Genomic DNA, 24719 nt, shown 5'->3' on the forward strand with positions numbered 1-24719 from the left:
GATACATTCAGTGTACAATCTTTTGCAGGTGACCCTAATTAATTTATGTTGAGTCTTAAATTAAACAGCATTGCCTTAAGAGGTCTTGCTTCTTTATATTGTGTTACACTGTGACTAAATTAAAGCTATAGTTTGTGAAGAAGGCCATCTCATAAATTTATTGAGTCTGCATCATTTTTATGCCCAGGGTGTTTTCTAATTCCTCCCTGGTGCCTTCTCTATTGCTGAGAAAATATTTTGGTGTGGATGTTTATTAATGACCCTTGCAGCCTTCAAGATCCCATCTAATAATAAAGTGCTTGAGTTGTCAAGTGATGCCGTAAATGTCCTAATCTACACTGACAAGGGTTTCTCACCCGAATCATCAATCACATTTTATTAGCATTAATACAGACAGGACACAATTTGTCATTTAAATGGCGCAGTGGTGACAAAAACTGGTGCCGGCTATTTGTTGCAGGTGTAACTTTCACTCAAAGATGGTCTGATTGACACTTAATTGCTCGTACAGAGAAAGAGTGCCATCTTCAGTTCCACTTCTGCCTAAAATTATAACCCACACGGTCTGTTCTTGTCTCAGTCTTGTACTGTTCAACTTAGAGTCCCTCAGAGACCTTGCTTTCAGTTACTTCAGTGCCGGTCAGCTCCCCAGCTGCGGCGTGATACACTTTCCTTCTGCTTTGCTACTATCTTGTGTTTTATAACTGATAAGCGATATAAATGCTTTTTGTCGAAAGAAAATGCCATTACATTTTTGGGAATGGCCAATGAGAAAATGTTTAGATAGTTAAGATCAATATAGGCTGTGTAACTGACTCAGCAGTTACGGCCAAAACGCATGAAGTGCCATGCGAGGAAGAACATTTCTGGCTGTAGTATCTGTTACCCACAAAACTATCCTAAACTTTTTTATCTTTGCGTTATATTGAAAGAATGGAATATACAGTATGTATGTATTTCTGAATGATATACGGCCTTAAACGTTTGTCTTATAATTGGTTACACTGGAAGGTATTTATAGTATAGCATAGGGTAAAGTTTTCCTTATAGTTAGAATAAGTACAGCTGTGGTTGAAATTGTGTTAGTCCACTTAATTTACACATATGAAAGCATAAGTAAGTTCCTTTAGTATGGCATACAGCAGTGATATCTTTTTTTAAAAAAACATGTTGTAAGATTATCAATTATACCACACTCATATCTATATCTAGTCCATCAGTTAAATGCATAATTCTGTTTTCATGCAGGGTCATACCAATTATTGCATTCTATTTTTTTCATTTAGTCTGTTGTGTTATAATAGACTAATTAAATTCTGAATTTGTTTCACTCTTTGAAGGACATCAAAGCACAAGTTGCTTTTATGAAAGTCAATTTCATGGTGAGTTCAAATGTGGTAACAAAGTTCATTCTAATTATGTAATCTCTCCTGCAAGCTTAGTTGCCTGCTGCAATGCTTGTGTCTTTGGGAATCTCTCTTTTTTTGAACACATAAAGGCTGTGATCTCTGTGTAATTTGCCAGCTGTGTGTTGTTTTATAATTAAACTTGTTATCTTACATCTTGATTACATTCATAAGTGCTGTTTTCACATTTGTCTGCCATATTGCAGTTACTAAACAAAAACAGCTTGTACAGTTCTGTTTAATTTCTGTCAGTTAATTTCTGTATGTATTGCTGCCACTTACTTTTAAGACCACAGATGATCACCACATGTTTCATATGTGTTTTTAATTAAAGTACTAGATTAACAACAGTCTCACGGGCTAATTGCATGAGGTTCGTACTGCACACTCAAAACAGAAAAGAAAATGATGCATTCATTACATTTTTAAAATATTTAAAATAATTTTGGTTGTAAATTTTCCTTCATACTTAAAGTGAGAAAGAATTGCTCATACTGTATACCTTGTATCCCTACAGTATAAATTGAGGGTTACTGTATGTTTGTGCAGTCTTCTAACCTGTAAGAGCAACTTGCTTAATGTCATTCTTCTGGAAATGGAACTACTTGATCATTTCGGGAAGCTGTCCTGCACACAGTGAATTCAAATGTATCATTTCCATAGCTTTACTCATGAAACTTTTCAAGCCACAGAGAAATTTCTTTAAGAATGTCCTCAGTCAATTGCCAAAATTATGAATATTTTCAACATCTTTTTTAGAGATTTTTAAAAGCTAAGGAAGAAACAACGACAGTTTGCTGTAAGGTTAAGGTTTCTGTAACTGATTAGGCCTGTAATCTATAGTCTAGAAGGCAGTTCTGCATCTTGGAAGATTAAGTCACTTTTGCAGTTGTGCAAATTTTCAATTTAACAGTTGAGACCAAGAAAAAAAGAGAATAGAATGGTAGACTTATTTATGTAACTTTATTATTTATTTCAGAACAATTATATGGTTTTTATGTTCACAATCCTTGGTCATACAAAGTGGATAAATGGTGTTATAAGTTAAAGGAAGATTTGTGTTTCTTTTCTTTTATTTGGTTTCATTGTTTTACTTAATTATTGTTTCACAACAGATGTAAACTGTCATTTTAATCCTAAAAAAGGGATAAAGATAATTGTTTTAGTTAGACAAAAACCGCTATTTCTACCAAACATAAAGAAAAGGAGAAACAACTTTCTTTCGTAAGATTTTTGTCATTTCTCATAATTTCAGAAAGCTTTTTTCGTTTTTGCTCCCAAACAGGATCTTTGTTTTCACATCTCTTCTTTTTTAGGGGTTTATTCCCAGCTGAGTGGAGTCTTGTTATAGGGAAAAAAAAGTGGGCTCAAGGGGTTTCAGTCCCTGGATCGTAATGGTTTGTTTAGTTTAGCCTTGATTGAACAAGCCTCGCCAGAATATTGTGTTTCGCATATACTAAAGTACTGTATATCAAAACACATCCTTTTTAAAACATGCTTAGCTTGTACAACCTGCATTTTATTTTCTATATTATATGTTATCTGGAGGATTTTTTTTGTTCCTTTTATTGAGTTCTGTATGTTTTGTCATTTAAGCTAAGTAAGCTATAATAAAATAAAGCTTTATTTGTTTTCTTGAACTAGACTGTTCACACCTGTTTTTTATGAAAAATGAGTTGTATTTTAAGTGCATTATAGCTGCACTCGTCCACAAGAAATGAAAGAAAGGTGACCAGAAAATCTCCCCAGGATGATCCTATTGCACGGAGCTTTGAGTAACTCTTGGATTTCAGAGCATTGTAGTGGATTCTCAGTTCTTAGTGGGCTCGCACATGCGTCAGCCAGTGACAGCAGGCTAGCTGGAGCTGGGGAGGAGGAGGAGAAGGAGGAGGCTCGAACTAAAAGAGCCCTGGGATAAATGCGACACATTAGATACCCACTGAAAGACAGGAGCTGTTGACGGGGTGACCTCTGAATGCAAGTCATCTTGCTATAAACAGAAAGGTGTGGAAAGCCATTGGTCCGAGTGGAACTTGTTTACTAACCTCCCCTCCTGGTTTACTTAAATAAACTTTCATGAGCTGGAAGTGCTTCTGCTGGGGCTGTTGTAGCGGGTGCTGCTGCCGCCGCCGCCGCCGCCACTGGACGCTGTGACAGTTGCGAACAGAGAGAAGGGTTTGAGCGCTACCTGACGCTGAGCAAAACACCAGCCGAGGAAAGAGGCTGGGCTTGTGGCACACTTCAAAAATCAACTTGGAGGACTTCTAGCACTTTTTGTATCTGCTGCATATCCCTTCAGAAAATACAAACTCTGTTTAAAGGATATTTGCTTTTCTGCCACTACATGCTGGAACAGTAAAGGTGAGGTGGTGTTTTTTTTATTACTGAATTTACTGATAAAGCCCTTCTTGTATAAAGCAGGGAACTTAGGTAAGTTTTTTTGTTTGGCTGGAAAGGAAGAACACAATATTGTTTTGTTTGCTGTGGTGGTGAAAAGTCTGGAGATCTATAATTTCCTATTTTTTGAGATAGCTGTTTTGTGGCTTTAACGGCATTTAAAAGCAGGATAATATTTCTACGTAGCATTGTTTTCAGTGATATAGCAAAGGTTTGTCCTAGTGGTTCACTGTGAATTTATAGTGAGTTTTATTATTATATAATTTGTTAATGTGTAATAGAATGTATATATTTGATGGCAATTGGTTGTTTGCTAGATTAATTTTATTTACTGTATTACAAACCGTGCCGTAATGCTAGTGTCAGTTAATGTTGATGTTCAGAGATGCATTCTGTAGAAGAAAAGGAAAATTAGTGAAAATGATATTAAAGGGGCAATAATTTTCAAGAACCACAAATGGCAAAAAATAAAAAGAAACTGACTTTAGACCCTAAAAACTCAACAGAGGCATCCTCCGTGTAAACTAAGTCTTATAGTAAGAAAAATATCAATTTAATTCATAATAGTCCTGTTGTTATACATTACTCTACTATTTTCATGTCTGCTTTTGAAATTTCTTAATTAAGAATTCTTCTTTGCAGTATCTTACCTTTGCACAAAAACACTTAGCAAACACAAATTAACACAAATGAATGCAAGAACATTGCTAATGAATAAATGCATGTGAAGAATACGTATAACTCAAAACCATTATTTATTCCATTGTCCACTATTTGTGACTTTGTCATCAAGGATTTAAAAATTCAGATGTGACTTTTTTTAATTATTATTGAAAATTCTATCCAATAGGCGCCAACTTTAATTGAATAACAGCTTAATAAGCATCTATTACCAGCTTGTTTTTCGATAAATAAATATTTCTCACCTTGTTATTAAACTTTATAGACATTACGCTCCAAAAGCTATTTTATTAAAAATAATAAAATAGAGTACATTCATTTATATAATTAACTTTGAAAATACAGTAAAGTTTCACATCCTTTTATTTCACATTAATAAAACTACATTTTTTAGTTCAATAATCTCTGATACATGTGGACATCTGGTACAGTCAGAGGTAAAAGGGGACTTTTAACAGACACTGAAATATATTTTGGTGAGTTTACCAGTGGCACAATGGCAGCTAAACATATTAAGCGTATTGCTGTAGTTCATGGCACTTGTATAAGTCGGCTTGGGTATGGACTTGCTTAATGTCTGTTTGACAGAAGCCAACAGAGATACTGTTGTAAAACCGTATGTCTTTAAACAGAATTCAGGGTATACAGCATTACATAATTCAAGGAGTAATTTCACTATCCTTGCCTCTCTAGATGTGAAGGTGGAAAACATGCTGACTATGGCAAGAATCTGCATTGTTTTAGGTGCTCGAGCTAGAGTGAAAAATGATTACCCTTAACGAGAGTCTGTTACGTTTCTGTGTCCTGTCTGTTGTCTAAAAGGTCAGCTTATACTGTAGGTTTTTCTTTCTCACAGCTAAATTCAGTACTTTTTCCTTTTACTCATCCATTCATACATTGGGTGTTTCCTCGTATTATTTCTAACCCTTATAAATAAAAGAAATATAAATAGCTGGTTATATAAGTATAAAAATAATAATCAATGTGAAGTTAAATGATACCTGGATAGGTAGATGAGCCAATATTTATAAATCATATTGCTTTATTTATTGTTTTTTTGGCTCTGACTGTTCTTTAATAAGAGACTGTTGTTTAATATTTTATTTTACAATAAAAAGAACTGTTGTTATTTTAGAATTAATTAAATAATTCAATTAATCCTAGTCACTTATTGCAGATGTACATTTTTACAGGGCTCTTCTTTAGTGTCCGGGTAAGTCGCTAAAAGTAGCAAAATATTAAGAGCTTTTTTATTTCAGTTTCTAAATTCACAATCTGCAGTACAAACTTCAAAGCTGTGCAGCTGGAATTTGACTGATACAATTTCTGACAAACTAAACAGCTTTTAAATTTTGTACTTAACCAGAACTGCATTACATCATTGCTGAAATTTAAGGAAGCAAAATGTTTTATGTTGTGCAATAAACTGTGACGCTGTGCCTTCAGTGCGTATATGCTGTACTGCCCGTGGCTGAGCAGCTAGCAGACTGTTCCACTTGAGCTGCTACGCAGCTATAGGATGCTGTAGTCTGTCGTCCAATGTGCAGTTTATTAAAGTGTAACTCTAGCCTTACACTTTGCTATAGGGAAATGATACTGGGATGTCTGTTGAGAAGGCACTGCAGCTGCCTGTGAAATAATGGGGAAGCCAGAATGACTTCATATCAGAGTGCTGAGTGGGATTTGATCAATTGTATGCACTTCAAGGAAGAATGGAGTCAGATAATAATGGAAGGAGGATTCTGTGTGGTATGTCATTTGTGTATGTCATTTACTTTCAGTTAAGCACCTTGTTTTTTTTGTTTCCTTGTGAGGTAACTGTTTAATTAAATTTGATTGTATGTTCTCCAGATTTGTATTCCCTTATTACCTAATTTTATACATTTGTTTTTCAAAGTTGATCATAAGTAGTGAGAATTTGTGCTTCAGACTATAACAATTATAAATGTGTTTTACACACTTAAGAATGTGTTATTATAGTTATGCAGAACCAAATTAAAAGTTATATAGTTAAACATTTGAATATTATGTTCACTTCAAATCCATATGAAGTTCTAATAATCACTCTATGAATTGTATATAGAATGCTTAATAATATTTTAATCATATAAAACATGTTGTATTAGCCAAATTCTGTTAATAAGTAATAACAGATGTGTAATGCATTATACACAAAAGTACTTTAAACAATTAAATAAATATAAAAGAACCTATATTCAAAACAATTAATTGCCTAGACAGGAATAAATGTCTTATGCCTTAGGCATTTATTCTTGATTTGAAACTAGGGTACTCAATGTACAATACAAATATTTCCAATAGTTTTACATTGTTTATTTAACTTTTCATTTGAAAAATAACACTACACTTAACAGCAGTAGTCAAACACCTAATTGCAACTAGTCTCCTGTGAATAAAAACTAAACTGAAGATGTAGAACAGCTTAATGAAAAGCCCAACTACTTTGATAGGCCTGTTTTTGTATTTTGAAATAACAGAAGTACAGAACTCCCAGATAATACCATTAAATACATTAGGATTGACCTATTATCAGCATTCATATGTGTTACATTTATCTTTTTAATTACATTTTGTTTGTAAAAAATCCTTCTTCAAATGTGTGCATAGATATTTTGGTTTCCTTTTTTTAGCTGTCAGTGCTACTGAATGCAAGCAGCTTTTATTCAAGCATTTAGAAAGCTGAGTGACAGCTTGTTTAACAGTAAATCAGATACTAATCTGTGCCTCTGGCAAAAAATATAAAGAACTGGATTAGAAGAATAGTGGAGCACTGGGTACAAGGATGACCGCTGGGTTTTGCAGGTCAAAGTTAATGGAGCCGCCTTCTTAACCTTGTGGCCAGAACATTCCAGGAGCTCTCCTGTGATGGGACGGGGGGGCTTGCACGCCCGGTATCAGAGGAAGGAAATCTGGAGCTCACTTAAACTTCAGGGCCTGAGGATGGTGTTACACCGAGATAGCGATAAAAATCTTCTGTCCTTATGAGAGGAGCCCTGGTGATGTGCAGAAGTGAAAAACAATGAAAAATAAAAAAAATAAAACTGAAGTGTTTTTTTTTTATTAAAGCCATTACGTTGACAACTACTTCAGTTGTATATTCATTTTAGAACTGTCGCCTTAAATAAAACGGTATCAACAAATTAAATTTAACCGAGTAATTTACCATCATTATTATAGTTCGTATCTTGATCTTATCTTGAGGTCTTTCATTTTCTTTATGTTATCTCACGTTGGACATACTTAGTGAAGTGAAACTGAAATGTGCTTCAAGCACCGCTTGGCTTTATGTGTTTCATATTTATGATAGCTGTTACAAACTGGTAACTTGTATATCTTTGTCTAGTTTTCTCCTAAAAATCCAAGCATACTTAACTGAAGAAGAAATGAAACAATATCCTTGGCTGCATGTTTTCATTTTTAGGCATCGTTTTTTATGGTTTACTTAAAGTTTAAGAGCTCTTTCTTATTACGACTTGTTGAATTTAGGCAACAGCAAAGATTTAGCGATGAAAATATTGCAAGTGGCAGGTCATAGACGTTCACTGGCAGTGCAGTTTAAATGGTTTTGAATTTGTGAGATTTAATCTTATCAAATTTATTTTGCTTTTAACATGTCCTGACAAAGATTTCAGAAGTATACCCTTGCTGTGACAGCCTTGTATGTTTTCTTTTCCTCCAGACTATAACAGAAGTCGTAGGGGTTTCGCTGATTTCGTTCAGAGACTGAGAGGGAACAGGGTCTGCGCACGAGGAAAAGAGTTAAACAAGATCAAAGAGATGTGTTTGACAATTCGTACGGCTGTATCTTGTTGAGACAGACTTGTGAGGGATTCTAAAGCCTGCACTGATAATGATATAAGTGACAAGCTTGTAAAATTTCAAAAAAGCATGAAACACCTACATAAAAGTCCTGTTTGTAATTTGAGCTTTAGCGGGGCATCATGTGACCCACGCCCTGACACTTTAACAGTTAAGTACTGCTTCTGATGTGGTCCCAGTAGGGCGATTGTAATCAAAAACACAACTGCACAAAGAGGCGAAAAATCACTTTCAAATCAGCCATCCCTCTTTAAACTCCATATTGCACTGCACATTTTTGTAGCTTTCTGTGTAGACGCCGGCTGGTTAAAGCCGTGCACACAAGGATTATTTTGATGAGCGTGTTTAAGATTTGTATTTACAGCAAAGACGCCGCTAGGAAACATTCTGGAATTCATAAACTGAGCTGTAAAGTTTCACTGAATTGTTCTAACGATGACTGCTGTTTCCCTCATGTGAATTTGAAACCTAAAGATACAAAAGACACCAACCGTGTACCATGATGCCTCTGCCAAAATTTCAGAGGTAATCCTGCTGGAAACAATTTGCAGATCACTGAATTTACACACTACTGTACCAAGAGCACACTACGTATTTAATTAGAAGACACTCTATGATTCAACTATTGTTATATTCAGACAGTTTTTTTCTGATGTTAAAAGTTCAGGTGGGTAGCTGCGTCATCATGCGTAGGCTGCAAAGGAACAATAGGTTTACTCCATGCTGAAAAAAAGAAGAAAGAAAACACAACGTTTCGGCAGTGGAGCCTTCTTCAGGTGTTTTAACTGATGTTAAAAGAGTATTTCACCGGGTATTTTTACTGCCTTTCAGAGCGGGCTGTGATTGTATTCTTTATTTCGGAGAAAACATAAGCTGCTTTTCTAATTTCTCAAGTAAATAAAGATCGCTGCACCGCATTGGAATGTGGTGGTTTAATCGTATGTTGATTGAAAATGCAGTACACGTGTTCAACGCGAAAAGGGTTTGTTTGCGTAGCTATTACACACCAGCTGCGTAAATTTTCAAACCTGTTGAAGATTTACTGTTATAATTAGGTGCTCAAAAATAGAGCAGGAATTTTAATAAGTACCTGCTGTCACCCCTCAGCATATGTTTAATCAAATGCTGTGCCTGAAAGCCGTTGCCTGGCGCAGAGCAAGAACACGGGACAGATGTACAGTTTGTGTGGGGGGTAAAGTTCTTTAAGGGCCATGTGCAGGAGCAGTTTTGATACTGGGATGGCCAAAAGGTTTAAATGATCTTTATGATTCACCATTTTAATATACTTTTCATGGGGGAAAAACAAACAAACAAACAAACAAACGTGAGACACCAGACACAATGTTTTTTTTGCAACCAGTGCAGAAGACACAACACAGCACAACAATTGAGTCAAACATAAGGTAAAACTGAGTGAATCATTTTGTTTTATTATTTGAGTTTGGTAGATTAACATAAGCCAATCTTGGTTTTTTGGGATGAGAAAAATAATATTTGATGTGCAGTAGTGTATAAGTCTGCTGCAGAGGGATACTGTATCCTTAAAAGGATTTTACAAGGCTTTCTGGGAGCTTCAGTTTTTCTTTCTTAATGCTTTTCTTCATTCTGTATAAGAGAATGCCAGGTATTTTTCTGGTACTGTAACCACATGAAAAAAGGCTGTGTATTGATGCAGCAACACAGAAAGAACCAGAATTAAATGTCGATGATATAGGTTCTCATTGTCTCAGCTCAGTGAGTGCACTTAACCCGGTGTGTAAGCTGATCTAGGCCCTCACAAGCTCAGTGGTTTTTGACCTGGCTGTGCAAGGCTACCAATCCTGTGTGGGAACCCACAAGGATCACCACAGTGCCCTCCATGGTTCCACTGGTAGATGTGGCAAAATTGGTTGGGTTTTGTCTAGCTGGGATACTGCATCCACTGCTGAGAAATTGCCAAGTGAGGCAATAGGCAGAGATTAACTACTGTATTTGTTGTTTTTTATTCTGCAGCTAGACAGCAGTTAATCGCTCTTATAGAATAAAAATACCTGCTGCTACACTGTGATTAATTAATTATTCTTAACCCTTCCATGTGAGCCTTTGAGGCAATGGTGGGAAATAAGAGGTTGGTTGTGTTAATGATTTTATAGTATTTAATGGATTTCATACAACAGTAACAGTGTTAATACAGGTCTCACAGGAAGATACATTTATTTTCAAATTTGAATTTGCTGGAGTTATCTTGTAATATGTACAGTAAACTTGAACTGCTGGAAAATGCATTTTTGTATCGCACACTTTCAGTTCAAAACTTATGAAAATGAAATCTTTTCTGCCTCTCTCTATAAATTTTCCTGTGGTTTTTCAGTCTTCTGTGGTTTTAAAATGGGTTATATATAATGTGAGTGCACATATTTCTACTGCTTTCTTCAAATTTGGCACAGAAAACAAGTGTTTCGATTGTTTTTGAAATAACCAACTCTGATTTTCAAGCTTTAGGCGATGGAAAGAATACAACTATGTGTGCACCAATCAGTATAGAAAATTAGACCTCCTGTAGCAGTGATCCCTCTGAACTGTTTCTGGCACTGAAAATGATGGCCTCACCATAAGAATAGGAAGTTATCACTAGGGGCGCTTTGTAGCCTTTCTCTGCGGAGGTTTGCTTGCAGAGCATACAGTACAGTACATGCATAACACTAAAAATGTGTTTTAAATTAAAGCAAAAAGTTAAACATCTGCCCCCCCCTCCCCAAATAGTCATATGAAGAATTTAATATTTATACACACAAATAAGGAAGGAACTTTGGATTGTGGATATCGGTCTTATTCCATCCAAAGACTGAAATCAGTAAAACTTGTAATCATCAAAATAAGGCACTTTGAAACAGCTGATGTGAATTTAAAACCCAGCTGTAACAAACTCCCTACAAAGCAGGAGTGAACCCCTGCCTGTCACTGCTGGTGTGATGGAAAGACTATGAGATGTGTTTTTTGTTTTGTTTTTATTAAGCAGTGATGTAATGTGGTTTCTGTAGGGTATTCCTTGATGGTTCTCAGGGCCCTCTGTAATAGCCCCAACAGATGAGGACCTTAAAACTGCCACAGTTAAACTACTGTACGTTAATCAAGATGATGACAGAGTAAGCTTAAAGAAAGTAGTATCACATCACATCAGCTTGGACTTGGACTTTTGGTCACATTATGCCCATCTGTGGAAGCATATCCAGTTAATAGTAAGAATAACGTCCTTATTCTGTTTGTGCTGTCCAATTAATTATGACATTTAGTCTGAAACTGCACAATCATACAGTACCTCTGCATATTGGTGGACAGAGAAGGCGTATTGATTTTTTTTAAAGAGGTCTGGTTGACTAAAATACAAGTAACTTTAACTGTATCCAAAATCACACTTAAACTCTGCAAAATGCCAGAATAATATTACTGTTTGTAGGTGTTGTTGAAGGCTATTTTACTTTACTTTTCTTAATTTTTACCTTGCATATGCAGTATGGGGCCTGATGATCCTATAGCTGTTCAAGCCAAGACTTGACTGAGGATCCCTTAAAACAAGAAGGGCTCAGTTGTGGTGCCAGAGGTCGGGAGAGATAATTTGGAAAAAAGTTTAAGATGGCATGTGATTTGCATCTTATTTCCTTGCTAGTTTTCAATCCCCCTAAATGTCAGGAAACAAGTATAGAGCAAAAAGAAAATGTTAGTTTGAGTAAGGTGAGCAATACTATGAAAAGAGATGAACCGGTTTCAGAACGCGGTATAGAATATTATTTCTTATCATTCCCACATTTATTATGGCCTTGTAACTTGACTCAAGCAAAATTAGATTAAAAATAGTTCAGACAGAATAAACAGTGTAGTGAATACTTCCAAATGCCACAGATCATAAGAACATGTACAGTATTTCTTAAACACAATAATTGTTGAGAGGACTTGGTAGTCTGCATTACTTTGAATTTCATCAGTGCTCAGTCTCTTTATAACCCTGTTTTTTGTTCTGCCTAAAGGGAAAAAGTAATCTTGGTTGAAGCGAAGATTAATTAAACCTAGGCTTGGTTTAATTTTGTTTTCAATCCTAACATTGCCTCAGTACAGATTCAAAACATGATCTTGTACTGTAGGTGGGTTGTGAAGCAGCAGTATTGATATTTGTTTATTAAAAGCAGTAAAAGTAGATACTTAACATTTAATCACGTTAATGAGTACAAAGAGACAAGGTTGTTAATTATGTGAAGTGATATCCCTTTTGTGTTTTTGGTCTCTGAGGTGCAGTAGCGTCGTGTGACAAATGATTTTCTAGGGAAATTGCTTTTTGTCACAAGACATATTTCAGGTCATTTACCAGCTTTCTTTAATGTTTTCAGCTTAGAAAGAGCTAGTACCACGTCCAAAAGCCTCCTTATTTCACAGACGTAAAGGAGGAAATGGAGGCAGTAGAAATTTGGGTTTATAAATGTACTTTTCTGAATGGAGAACAGCAGCTTCTAGGGCCCAGCTCTTTGGTGTCTTTGTTCTTTTTCCCATGCTGATAGAGCCAGAGTATTTTACATGCTAATGGGTCTGTGGAAGTGCATTTGGCTGCTGTTCATGGAGGCAATAATGGAAGGTACTGTTCAGTGAGTTCACACTGCTACTGCAAAGTATTGGGAAGTGTTTTATAAAGATCATGGCATGTCGAACTGGATACATATGAAGTACTGCACGAGTGGTGTATCTGGACTCAGCTAGAAGAAATCATTTTCAATATTTTTTGTTTTCTTTTGTTGTTTTTTTTCCCCATCACAGGTAAAGAAAACGCACAACGAATCACATGTTTCAGAGCCTTCCAATACCAGGTAACTAATATTGTCATACTACATTGGCATGCAAACAGAATAAATGAAGGGGCATTCTGTTGTGAAGCCCCTAGCAAAAAGAGGAAATTCATAATTTTAATTTATTATTTTAGTTGCTGCTTATTGGCCGCATTCCAGCAATAACAGCTATGAAAGTAATTATAGCCTCCCGAGATGTCTGTATGTGGCTTCCAACCTGTATTTAGACTCCAGTTTTTGTTATTTTTTTACTTTGTAATTTGGCTTAAGAACCATTATAAAAAAACAATTTATCCAATATATATCTGGCCCCTTCTGTTTATCAACTTAATCTCAAATATGCTAAAAAGGAGAACATTTCTATGGTGGTTTTGTAAACCATTGACATTTTAATAAGAAATCCCCCATTTCAATTAATAATGTCTATGACAATGTGCATCCATTGGGCATGTACCTTTATGCCCATTATAACCGTATTCTTATTTCTGAAAACGTTTAATTTCTAAATTGTAGTACTATGCAGAAAATGGGAGCCTAACAGTTTACTGAAACTGGGTGCTGAAGCATTTTTAAGCATTTTTGCAATTAAGTACAGTAAGTGTCTCCTCTGGCTTGAGTTTTTTTGTTTAATATCCTTTGTTTATTCAGTAGGTTCTCATGTGTTGCTTTTGGATTCCAGTGCATTATAATAAATGTGGATGGAATGAGTTTTGTACAGTGGGAACTTTGTCAGGAGAATTCTTGGAGTGCCATTTATGTATCGGCAAATTCTTTGTCTTGCTTGGCCCTCTTTCCCCTTTAGGGAAACATTCAGGTTGTAGATGTGACGGGTAAGTTTGTTGAGGCAGAGATAACTAACCTCTGTCATATGGAATATTAAATACTCCCTGCACACACACAATTTCCTAATAAAGAAAGAAGCAAGTAACACTAATTTTTAATATATACTAGCCATGTGACAGACTGCTGTAACAGATTGTTAATCTAAAAATAAAACATAACAGAATACAATCAAAGCCAAATTTAGTATTTTCAATCTGTTTTATTTTCATAAAACTGAACTAAAGAATTATTAAAATACAAAGCTGTTTTCCTGCCTTGCATATTTTTACAGATTTACATATTTAATGAGGGTGATGAGATATTGAATATAAATATATAGCATGCTACGGAATTGTATAAATAAATGTATCTGTTTTCCATCGATGCTAGCTGGAGTCTTATTTACTGTATGTCAATGCTAAATCTGGCAGTCGTGAACAAAAGTAGATTTTTATTTCTGATGACTTTCGTAAGTCATATGAAAACAGCCATATCACCCTGCAACTCACAACTAGCAACCCACTGAAGCTAAGCAGGTGTGAGCCTGGTCAGTACCTGGATGGGAGACCTCCTGGGAAAAACTAAGGTTGCTGCTGGAAGAGGTGTTATCGGTCCAACAGGGGGTGCTCGCCCTGTGGTCTGTGTGGGTCCTAATGCTCCAGTATAGTGACAGGGACACCATACTGTAAAAAGGTGCCGTCCTTTAGATGAAACATAAAATCGAGGTCCTGACTCTCCGTGGTCATTAAAATTCGCAGGGCGTTTCTTGAAAAGAGGAGGGGTGTAACCCCGGCGTTTTGGCCAAATTTCCCATTGGCCCTTACTACTCATGGCCTCCTAACAATCCCCATCTATGAATTGGCTTCATTACTCTGTTCTCCTCCACACTGATAGCTGATGTGTGGTGAGCGTTCTGGCACACTATGGCTGTCGTCGCATCATCCAGGTGGGGCTACACATTGGTAGTGGTGGAGGGGAGTCCCCATTACCTGTAAAGTGCTTTGAGTGAAGTGTCCAGAAAAGCTCTATATAAGTGTTAGCAATTATTATTATTTATAAGATTATGAAATGCTATTCCAGTATCACTGGGCTCCCTCTACTGTTTTGCTCTGTCAGATTCAGGTTTTCATCCTTTACAAGGAATATACTGTAGAATTAGTGCTGCAGTCGTGATCATGTTATTCAACAAGCATAACATCCAAAATTTCTGCATTATGATTTTCTTCCAAAGTCATAAAGGAAGATTCCGTTGCTGAAAATTTGTCGTTCTGTATTTAATATTTTCATATATATCTTATTTTTCAAGCAATTCAATTGAAAAACAAAAACTTACAAAAATCATGATTCCAGCTTTAAAAGATCCTAATATACACTAATCTAAAAATCAGTGGTTATGTTCAAATCCATATAATGTGAACTAAATGTAAGCCAAGGTGTGATTTTTTTAGTATGAACACTGGAATACCAAATTATGCATATACAAAAAATGTTCAAGTGCAAATTCTTACTGTTTTCTCAGCCAATACATTGTACATAAACGGCCAATAATTCATTCATTTTCACTTAAATGACATCCTGATATCATTATAATCCTGATAATTTGGTAGAAATAAAATTTAAGGGATAATTTTCCAGTTAGTAAACATGTTAAACTTGAACAAGTAGAGTTGTTTTTTTTAATATTTATCACCTGTAATTCTTTGGAAAAAATACAATTGAAATTGAAAAAAGGAACCTTGGAGATGAACCTGTTTCATTTCCTGGTGTGGAAGCTAGATATTGCTGAAATCCTTTCTGGGGAATACATAGCTTTCATTTGCCAAAATATTTCGCATACTACTGTAAAATTGTAATAAACCTCTTGGTCCAGCCACTGAATGTACTTCATTTTTTTAATTTGTGACAATATCAGATATTAGTAATACAATTAATTCAGACATGCTGAACTTTGTGAAATAGCTTATATAATCAATATTTTGTAATCAAATTAAACAATTATTAGTTTCTCGTAAACATGTTTTCTCAAAAATATTAATAGTCTGTGTTCTCCAAACCTTTGAAAGTAATTGTATCGGTTTACATCCCTCATTTAATATTCCTGCACATTCTTTAAAAATGGGAAGTACAATTTCTGAAGGAATTTAAATTTTGTTTAGATTCTACACCTTTTATATTATTTCTACTTTATTTTTGTCACTGCCATGCACTTATACCTTGGAACAGAATTTAGAAAGTTTTAAGGGACTCCTGTTACCTTTCAAACTGTTTGAACTTTTTACTCTCCAATACTTAAACTTGCCTTTTCTACCTGCATGTGAACTGAAGTCAGCGGTCAAGATGCTAACAGTTTGTTAATTCATAATCAACAGTCTTTATATCTACCTGGATTAAACTGACATCTGACACAGCTGGGATCTACAGGGCTTTGCTTTAAGTTTTGTTTGATCTGTCAACCCCTTCACCAGTAAGACTGCCATTCAAGCACGTCGCATCAGAAGAGCCAGCTAGAAGCTTCGAAGTGTGACCTCTACTTCTTTTTCTGTAACTGTAATAATCTTTGCAGCACAAAGAGCATTGTCTCATTGTCTAGACAGAACAGATTAAGTTACCTCACACTGATAAGAACTGTTACCATCTGACACTCTTGTACGGTGGTTATAGTTCATTTGCGTGTTTATAAATTATTTGTACTCCAACCTCCCTGCTACATTTTTCAAAAAATTAAAGTTGATAAGCAAGGTCTCTAGAAACATTCTCCACAAGTTGAGATCTTCATGAAGTTAAACTTTTTTCATTGTCAAAAAAGAATGGAAAGTGGCTGTATTATACCAACATGTTATACTGTATTGCTGCAGCATTAATATGCATAGTTCTCAAATGTATCGACATGTGATTATAGCTTGATTCATGTGTGCGTCTCACATTTTGTTATTGATAAACAGAAAATGTATCCACATTTTTATAATGTACAAAGTTTTCATCACACGGTTAAAAAATTAAATAAAACTGTTTTGATTTTTTTTAAATGAAAAACATATGTTCCATTAATCCTAAATGTCTACATTTCTACATGTTGAAATGTGATCAGTTGCTGTTCCTTCACATGTTGAACAAGAGGTTAATATGTTGTCATCTTGATTTTAATAGACATTCTGTAACCTAAATTATCCTGTTGATTTGAGAAGCTGGCTTCACTGTGACCTTGTCTATGTCTTTGTAAATTTCAATTTTTATTATTCTCCGATTTAAACATCTTCTTTAATTAAACAATTCTGGGAACAATTGTACTTAAATACACATTAAAGTGATATGTCTGAGAGTTACAAAAGTATCATTGGTTGGACTTTAGCTACAGACAAACAAAGGAAAGCAGCTCTTCCATCCATCCATTTTCTAACCCCTTCATCCAGTTCACGGTTAGGAGCTGGAGCCTATCCCAGCAAGCAACAGGTGCAAGGCAGGATACACCCTTGCAAGGAGGCCAGTCCATCACAGGGCACACAGAGATATAGACAGACACACACTCACACCAGGGCCAGTTTTCTTGGAGCCAATTAATGTACCAGTATATCTTTAGACTGTGAGAGGAAACAGCAGCAATCCCAACCACTGTGTCATTGTGCAGCCCAGAAAAGAAGCCTTAGTTTTTTAAAGAAATTATCACATATTGATAATGCATTTATAAAATGTGTTTTAAAATATTTGCAACAAATGAACAGTAGTGTATTAATTTACTTTATGCATAATATAAATGGGAAATTTACATTTTCTTTACACTATTGTAGTGTATACACAACAAAATGAAACTGTAATCTTTATTAATTTATATACAGTAGGTTTGCTGGAAATAGTGTTTTAGTGGATAGGGGATTTCATTTATAGAAAGCAGCCCAAAGCTCTTATTGAAGCAGAGTTTGGGAAGCCTGGAAAATGCAAGTAAGCAGATAGCTGCTCTTTTTTTATGGCAAGTCTACAGTAAGCATGCATGTGCTATGCCTTAAAACTTTATCTTAAAAGTATATGTGTATGGAATGCTGAAGGTTGACCTAGGTTTTGTCTTTCAGGTCTATGGAAATGCAGGACTTAGCCAGTCCTCATAATCGAGTAGGCAGCAGTGACACTCCTGGCTCCAAACTGGACAAGTCGAACCTCAGTAATTCTTCAGTTACATCCAATGGAACGGGAGGTAAGAAAGTCATTGTTGTTTTTTATTTTTGCGTAATTATCTTAGTCTTTGTGTAAACGATTTTTAATTACTTTGCATCTTTCAGTAATTCATCATTCTGTGTCCATTTACCATGTTTTTCATTAGATAAAAGCTTTTCTCCTTTCCAACTGCTTTCCATTTGCCTGGCAGTGATACACCATAGAAATATAAATCTTACAAGATCACAATGGGAATTGCTCTGGGTTGGGTCCTAATAGACCATCAGACTTGTGTATTGGACGTCTAGCACCCAAGTCTTTGAAGAAGCACTGGCACTATATTATGGCCTCATTTTCGTAGGAAAAAAACAACACTTGGAGTAAAATGTTTGAAAATTTATATAAACAGTGCATGCAGCCCTTAGATTTTCTTAAAACCACTCGGCAGCCTTTGTCAGATTTTGATTCTATGCCCAGATTTAACTGGAAACTATTTCTATCAAAAACTATATTAAAGCATCAAACGTCTGTAATATGTCAACACCAAAGTGCTCTTTCCTTTTATACTTTTTGTGCTGACACAAAAAATGAAATTATTATTCTTAAGTTAAACCATTTTAGTTTTTTTTTATTTTATAGAAATACTGTACAGTAAGATTTTCAGGATGACAAAAATATTTTAGTTCACTTTATACATTTATTTCATGTGCATGTGCATTGTTGGGCTATATATGATTAACTTAGGCAATTTGATTCATTATTTAAATAAAATAAATTAGTTATATTAATATCAATATTAGTACTATTGCCATGCAACAGTATAGTTTCATCTTATTATTACTGGCAGGTCACTATGCTTAGGATTGTTTTTATTTGTAAATATCTAAATTATGAAACTGTGTTTCTAATGCAAACAGCATTTATAATAGGAGACAATGCCTAACAACCACAATACACATTAAAGAACTGTACATTAGAGAAGAGAAAATTATTTTAACAGAGCTTTGTTTGAAGGCATACAGTGACAGTGCCAAGACAACTACGTATTCAGAATTCTTTTACTAAAAGATCATCAAATGTATTTCCAAGTCAACATTTTTGATTTTATAGCTTTGCCAATCAATTTAACATTTTGGTTTTTGGACTGTTACATTTTTCTGTGCTTTTTTAGCAGTACTTTTTATGCCATGAAATATTATATCTTGCTACATTTATTATTCTGTCTATCTGTTATTCTGTAGTTAAGGCTATAGTCTATAGAGAGAAAAGTGGAACAAAATTAGATATTGTCCAGTTTTATACATATTGTAAGTACATGCCAAACATAATATAATTTAAACACAAGATTGATCTACAAAACTGAGAAGGGATACTGAGCATTTAATCAAATTTTGATTTTTAATTTTTTAACTTAAAAACAATATCACTTTCAGAAGATTAATACATGGCAACAACTGTATTATTAATTCATAAACCTTTCACCATCTGCATGTCACTCAGCAGCGGTTTTGATTTCCCTAGGTAATGCATGAATCGGGTAACACAGGAACTTTAGTCCCTCAGAACCCTCAAACAATACAAGCAAATAAATCCAACTGGTGTGGCTTTTTTCATGTCTTTGTCAAATAAATACAACAGCTAAGCACAGCAGTAGCACTGATGTTTCAGTTCTAAATACAGTCCTGTGAAAGTTACTGCATTGCTTCAGAGTTGGTTTGCATATTTTTCAGTTAAGTGCTCCTTAATGTTTAAATTTGATGGGCAATGGAATTAGAATAGAATGTACAAATTGCAAGGTGAAATATTCTGACATTTTCTCTTAATTCTATGTCTGTTTTTTTTAGCACCAGCTGTAGTTTGTTGTAGTTGGTTGTTAATTATTCCCAATTCACTATAGTCTCAGACATCATGCTGTGTGTTTGTGATAAGGCTGAATGTTACATTTGCTTTTCTAAGCAAATCAAACACTCGTTTACTGATTGTGTAGTTGTTGCAAGCAGTCAGTTAGAAATAACATATAGCAACATATACACCAATAAAATCACAAAAACATTTTATCATTTAATATTTAGTTATAATTTATAATGCCAAGCACGCTTTGAGCATTTCTTTGCTTGATAAATGGGTCATGCTGTTTCAATACTCTTCTCTATAACTAAGGTATCATATTATTTCAAGAGGGGTTTTTGCAATTAGTAAAAGAGATACTCTTCAAATTACAAAGCTATTCATATTTGCTTAATGCTAGAATATTGAAGGAGTTTCAAGGAGGTTACTGTGTACTTGATCTTAAAGGGACCAGACTGTCTGTGTTTTGTGGTTTCACCATTACAATGGATACAAAAACATGTATTTGCTGACAGTTTACTGTAAGTTAACTGTTGCTTCATTTTCTTTGTTGAGAGAATTACATTTTCCTTCCTGTTTTAGATGGTAACAGTGCCTTGCAAAACTATTTACTTTGCTGCAAAATTTCCATATTTTGGTGCACTTTGAGCTTATGATTATTTCAAACAAAACTTTATACCGTATATACAATCTACACAGTCACTTGAAACTGATTACACTCCAAATGCTGATATTGTATAAACTCAGATTTAAATTGTTTTTCAAAAAAATTTAGACGATTCTCAGCTGAGTAAGTATTCAACACCTCTGATCTCTGAGGGTAATCAAAGTGGTCTCACTTGACTTCAATGACTTGCATCTGTGTCTGTAAGTTCTTACAGATCGACATTGAATTTCAAACCACTGCTCCCACAGCGATACTGTTAATCAAATCAACCGTGAAGACCATGACCATGAAGTTTTCTTACCAAATCTGAGATGAAATTGTGAAGACGCACAGATCACAAAAGGCTACATACTCCTCTGAGTTAAGTAGTGGAATGTACTTTGTACCACTCAGATCCTACCAAGATCCCAGTCCAGAGAGCTGGTTTTGAAATAGACACTTCAACAGGACAGTGACCTGAAGTACAAGAAGAGACTGGATGTCCTTGAGTGACCCAGTCCTATCATGAATCCAATAGATACCCTCTGGCAAGGTTTGAAGATTGAAATCCATCATTGACCCTCCAATGAATTGTAGCAGTTCTTCCAGGATGAATGGACAAATGTACAGCACCCAACTGTTCAGAGCTAGTTTGACCAAACCAAAAACACCAACAGCAGTCATTTCCACCACAGGTTCTTCCATAAACTATGTCCCCTTATAGCACAATAAAATGCATATTAAAGACGAAACTACATTGAGTTTTTAAATGGAAAAATACATAGTTTTATGTTATAAATAGTTTATTTTGAACTCTTCTGCGTCTTGTCATTGTGTGAAGCCTAGTGTTTGAATCTTTCTAAAGCATTTTTAGAAGGCAACCCCAATGGTCACATGGTGCATTCCAATCAGATACCTACTCATAAGTGATCAATACCTAGTGTGTCCATCATCAAAGACAAGTACTGTATACAAATGTCATGGCACGGACTCATTATGTTGTACATGGACTATAGGGCTGTTTTTACAACAATCTGTAATGAAACTACCAGTAGTGTTTTTAATTTTAAATAGTAAAATATAAGTTGTTTTTGAAACTCCAGGATAAATGTGAACCTTTTATGGATGGATCCATTATTTTATTTAGAACAGAAATTGTAAAACTAATCTTTTGCCTTTAATAAACCCCAGTTAACTTCATAAGCATACTTCCATTTATCTACTACTGTAATATTTCAAAGCTAAAAGTATTATAAGGCAAATGTACAGTATATGCATGTTCAGTACATTTTCTCTTAGGTTTGATTTAAAATTTGATTAAAGTGTTTCTATCCCCAGTGCAATCAATCACATGATCCACAACAATAGGGACCTACTGTATGATGGAACCATGTAATTATTGACAACACATAAGCATGTTTTGTTTTTTACTTCAGTGGCTGTAATCATCATCAGTAATTGAATGCAGGTGTCTAGCCTTTGTTCTGCCCTTGTAGTTTAAAATTACATTCCTAAATGAGACGTTTGGAATGTTAACCTTGCACCGACGTATATATGGCCGTTCAATCATACATTCCTCTGGCAATTACATTTGTCACGCAATTCTTAGATTAAAAATGATTTTAACAGGGTTAAAGTTCAGACCATGCAAAAAGCACCTTGAACATAAATTATTATTATTTTTCAATTTTTGAATCTGTATAAAGTATCTACATCAATGTTCAGTAATCAAGAGAGAATTTTAATTTGGTGTTGCTTCCCTTTTAAAAGTATGCTAGATTAGAGAAAAAAGGTTTACCAACATTTCAAAAGTATGCACATTCTGTACCTGCATAGTAGGTTGTATTTCCTTTTATAATTGTGTTATTGAAAAGAAGTTCAGGTGGAAGTCTAACTCTAATCTCGCACTTCCACTTCCCTGGTTTCTGGTCGAGCATCTGACCCACCACACCTACAGCCCTAGCCTATATGTGTTTTTTTTGTCTCACATCTGTGCAATCCTTCTGTTTGCTGTCCCCAGAGGAGCCCTCAGTCACTTAATCCCACTCCACCTCACGGGTGCAAGCATCAGACTGTACCATATCTGGGTATCCTTATCCATCCAAACATTATCCCTAGCGCCAGCAGCCTTGGCTGATAGAGCATTGGGTTCCCCCACACACACTACCCCAACCTTTGGTTGGCGTCCAAGTGGTCAGTGTTGGCCCTCAGCTCTTCCCCCTCCCTAAGCTTTCAGCCACATATTTGCTGATATTCTTCACCTTTTGGGGGTTCAGCTCACATTTTCATCCATTCCATCTAGCGAACTTCAGTTAGCAGCAACTTTCCTCTTGTTTTTGCAGTGTTTTCTGTTTCTCACTACAGAGTTCTAAACTCAAGCCAGTACAGCTAGGGCTGCTACCCACTAACACTACTGCCTGTTCGCTGACTGACATGCTGTCACCTGCATCATACTCGCTTGTCATGCATAACATATCAGAATCTAGTTGATCAATGAAGCATACATCTGCATCATACGCGCTTCTCATTTGTTCCATGCTACACTCGCCTACTTCTTGGTTCTAGCAAAAGTATGGCTAAACCAACTTGCTCTTAGCTTAGTGTTCGAAATCTGCATCTATGTTTTGGGATTCTTGTGGGGGCATTTGACGGCGGTGATCTCTGACCAGCACTGTCACTTCCTCAGCCAGGCGAGTTAAAGTATTAAGCATGCTATCCCTTTACATCTGTTAGGTTGTTTTCGTCATTATCTATTATCAGAATTTGACCGAACAATGGAAATCTGTTTATCCTCTTTGAAAAATATACTGTAGTACCTCATGTAAAGAGAAAACACTATTAACAAGAAAAGTAAAAAGTACGCAAGGCAAGTTGAGAAATACTGTATGAAAATGTAAAAATAAATAAAATAGGCATAAATATTTTCTCAAGTTTGTACATTCAGTAATTAAGTTTAAGTCCTAAATAAGTAGAGGCCTAAATGGATTAAATTTGCTTTATTGGCTTTGTTGGTTTAACTTGCCTGACTGAGGAATTGACAATCTGTCCATAAGGCTGTCAGAATGACCTCCTCTTTCAATGATTTGAGCAAGGGAGCTGCTTCAGCAGTGAAGATAAGGTGGAGGGAGGGATGTAAAATGAAGCGCGTGCAAGTGAGTAAGAGAGAAAAGTAGAACATTTTTAGAAAGTTGGCAGAAATGTGCAAGATTGCATTTTGACCCACACCCGTATTTTCATTTTAAAACTCACAACACAACTTAAAAGTTTAGGAGTAGTGTTTTGTAATTTTATAGATGAATAAGTTGGTACTGTAGATGTAATTTAGAGCTGTGATTGTGCGCAGTGGCATTATAATTTTAAAAATGATCTAGCAAGCACATTGACAGTATTTTTCTTGAAAGCAATACAATTCTGTCATTCTTACCATACACACAGTTTGATATGTGAAACTGTATCATTGGAAGAAGACAGGTTAGCAACCCCTCCCCCTGATTTCACTCCCCTTCAAAAAAAATGTGAATCTGCAAGTAGTAATCTGTACACTAAGTAATCAAATTCATTGTCGTTGGTAAAAAGACTGAAAATATTCAGAAAAATAGAATATCTCACCTTGCATTTAGAACAGTCTAAGCAATACCAAAATACTAAAGCAAAATTGATTGGAAAACATGCATTGAAACTCTTCAGCAACACTTCTTACACCTTTACAGTTCTGTATTTGGAACCAAAGACATTAGTATTACTGCTGTGCTTAACTGTTGCTGTTCTCCTTATTTATTTATTTTTATAGTATTTATTTGTCAAAGCAATGAGGCAAGTCACACCAGGTGGGTTTATTTGCTTGCATTGTTTTGAGGTTTTGAGGGACTACAGTTCCCATGTTACCTGACTTGTACACATGCCGTTCTTAACCAGTGAAATAAAATAACTTCAAGGGTGATGGCAGACTCCACTCACAGGCAAAACTGCTGCTGAGTGACATGCAGATGGTGAAAAGTTTATGGATTAATAATACAATGTTTGCCATTTCTTCATCTTCTAAAAGTGGTATGTGTTTTTAAATTTAGGAATCTAAAAATCAATTTTTGATCAAATATATTTAATATTCTTCTTTCAAAATGT

General features: G+C 35.3%; 1 protein-coding gene across 15 annotated transcripts in view; it reads left to right on the plus strand.

Annotated features, from left to right (window-relative positions):
- eya4 (EYA transcriptional coactivator and phosphatase 4) overlaps positions 1–24719 on the plus strand; it is a 90740-nt gene that overhangs the window by 25752 nt on the left and 40269 nt on the right. For 4 of the 15 annotated variants that reach the window (XM_088931482.1, XM_088931484.1, XM_088931490.1 and 1 more), the window contains exons 1-3: positions 6148–6233; positions 13107–13156; positions 18022–18143. In XM_088931482.1, the coding sequence (XP_088787608.1) occupies positions 6180–6233; positions 13107–13156; positions 18022–18143 (226 nt within the window). In that variant the 5' untranslated portion in view covers positions 6148–6179. Of the gene's footprint in view, positions 1–3349; positions 3768–6140; positions 6234–13106; positions 13157–18021; positions 18144–24719 lie in introns of those variants that run through there. The other 11 variants (XM_088931534.1, XM_088931550.1, XM_088931542.1 and 8 more) reach the window with 7 other exon arrangements.

The sequence above is a fragment of the Atractosteus spatula genome, chromosome 2, assembly GCF_055471065.1.
Source record: "Atractosteus spatula isolate fAtrSpa1 chromosome 2, fAtrSpa1.hap1, whole genome shotgun sequence".
NCBI lineage: Eukaryota > Metazoa > Chordata > Actinopteri > Semionotiformes > Lepisosteidae > Atractosteus > Atractosteus spatula.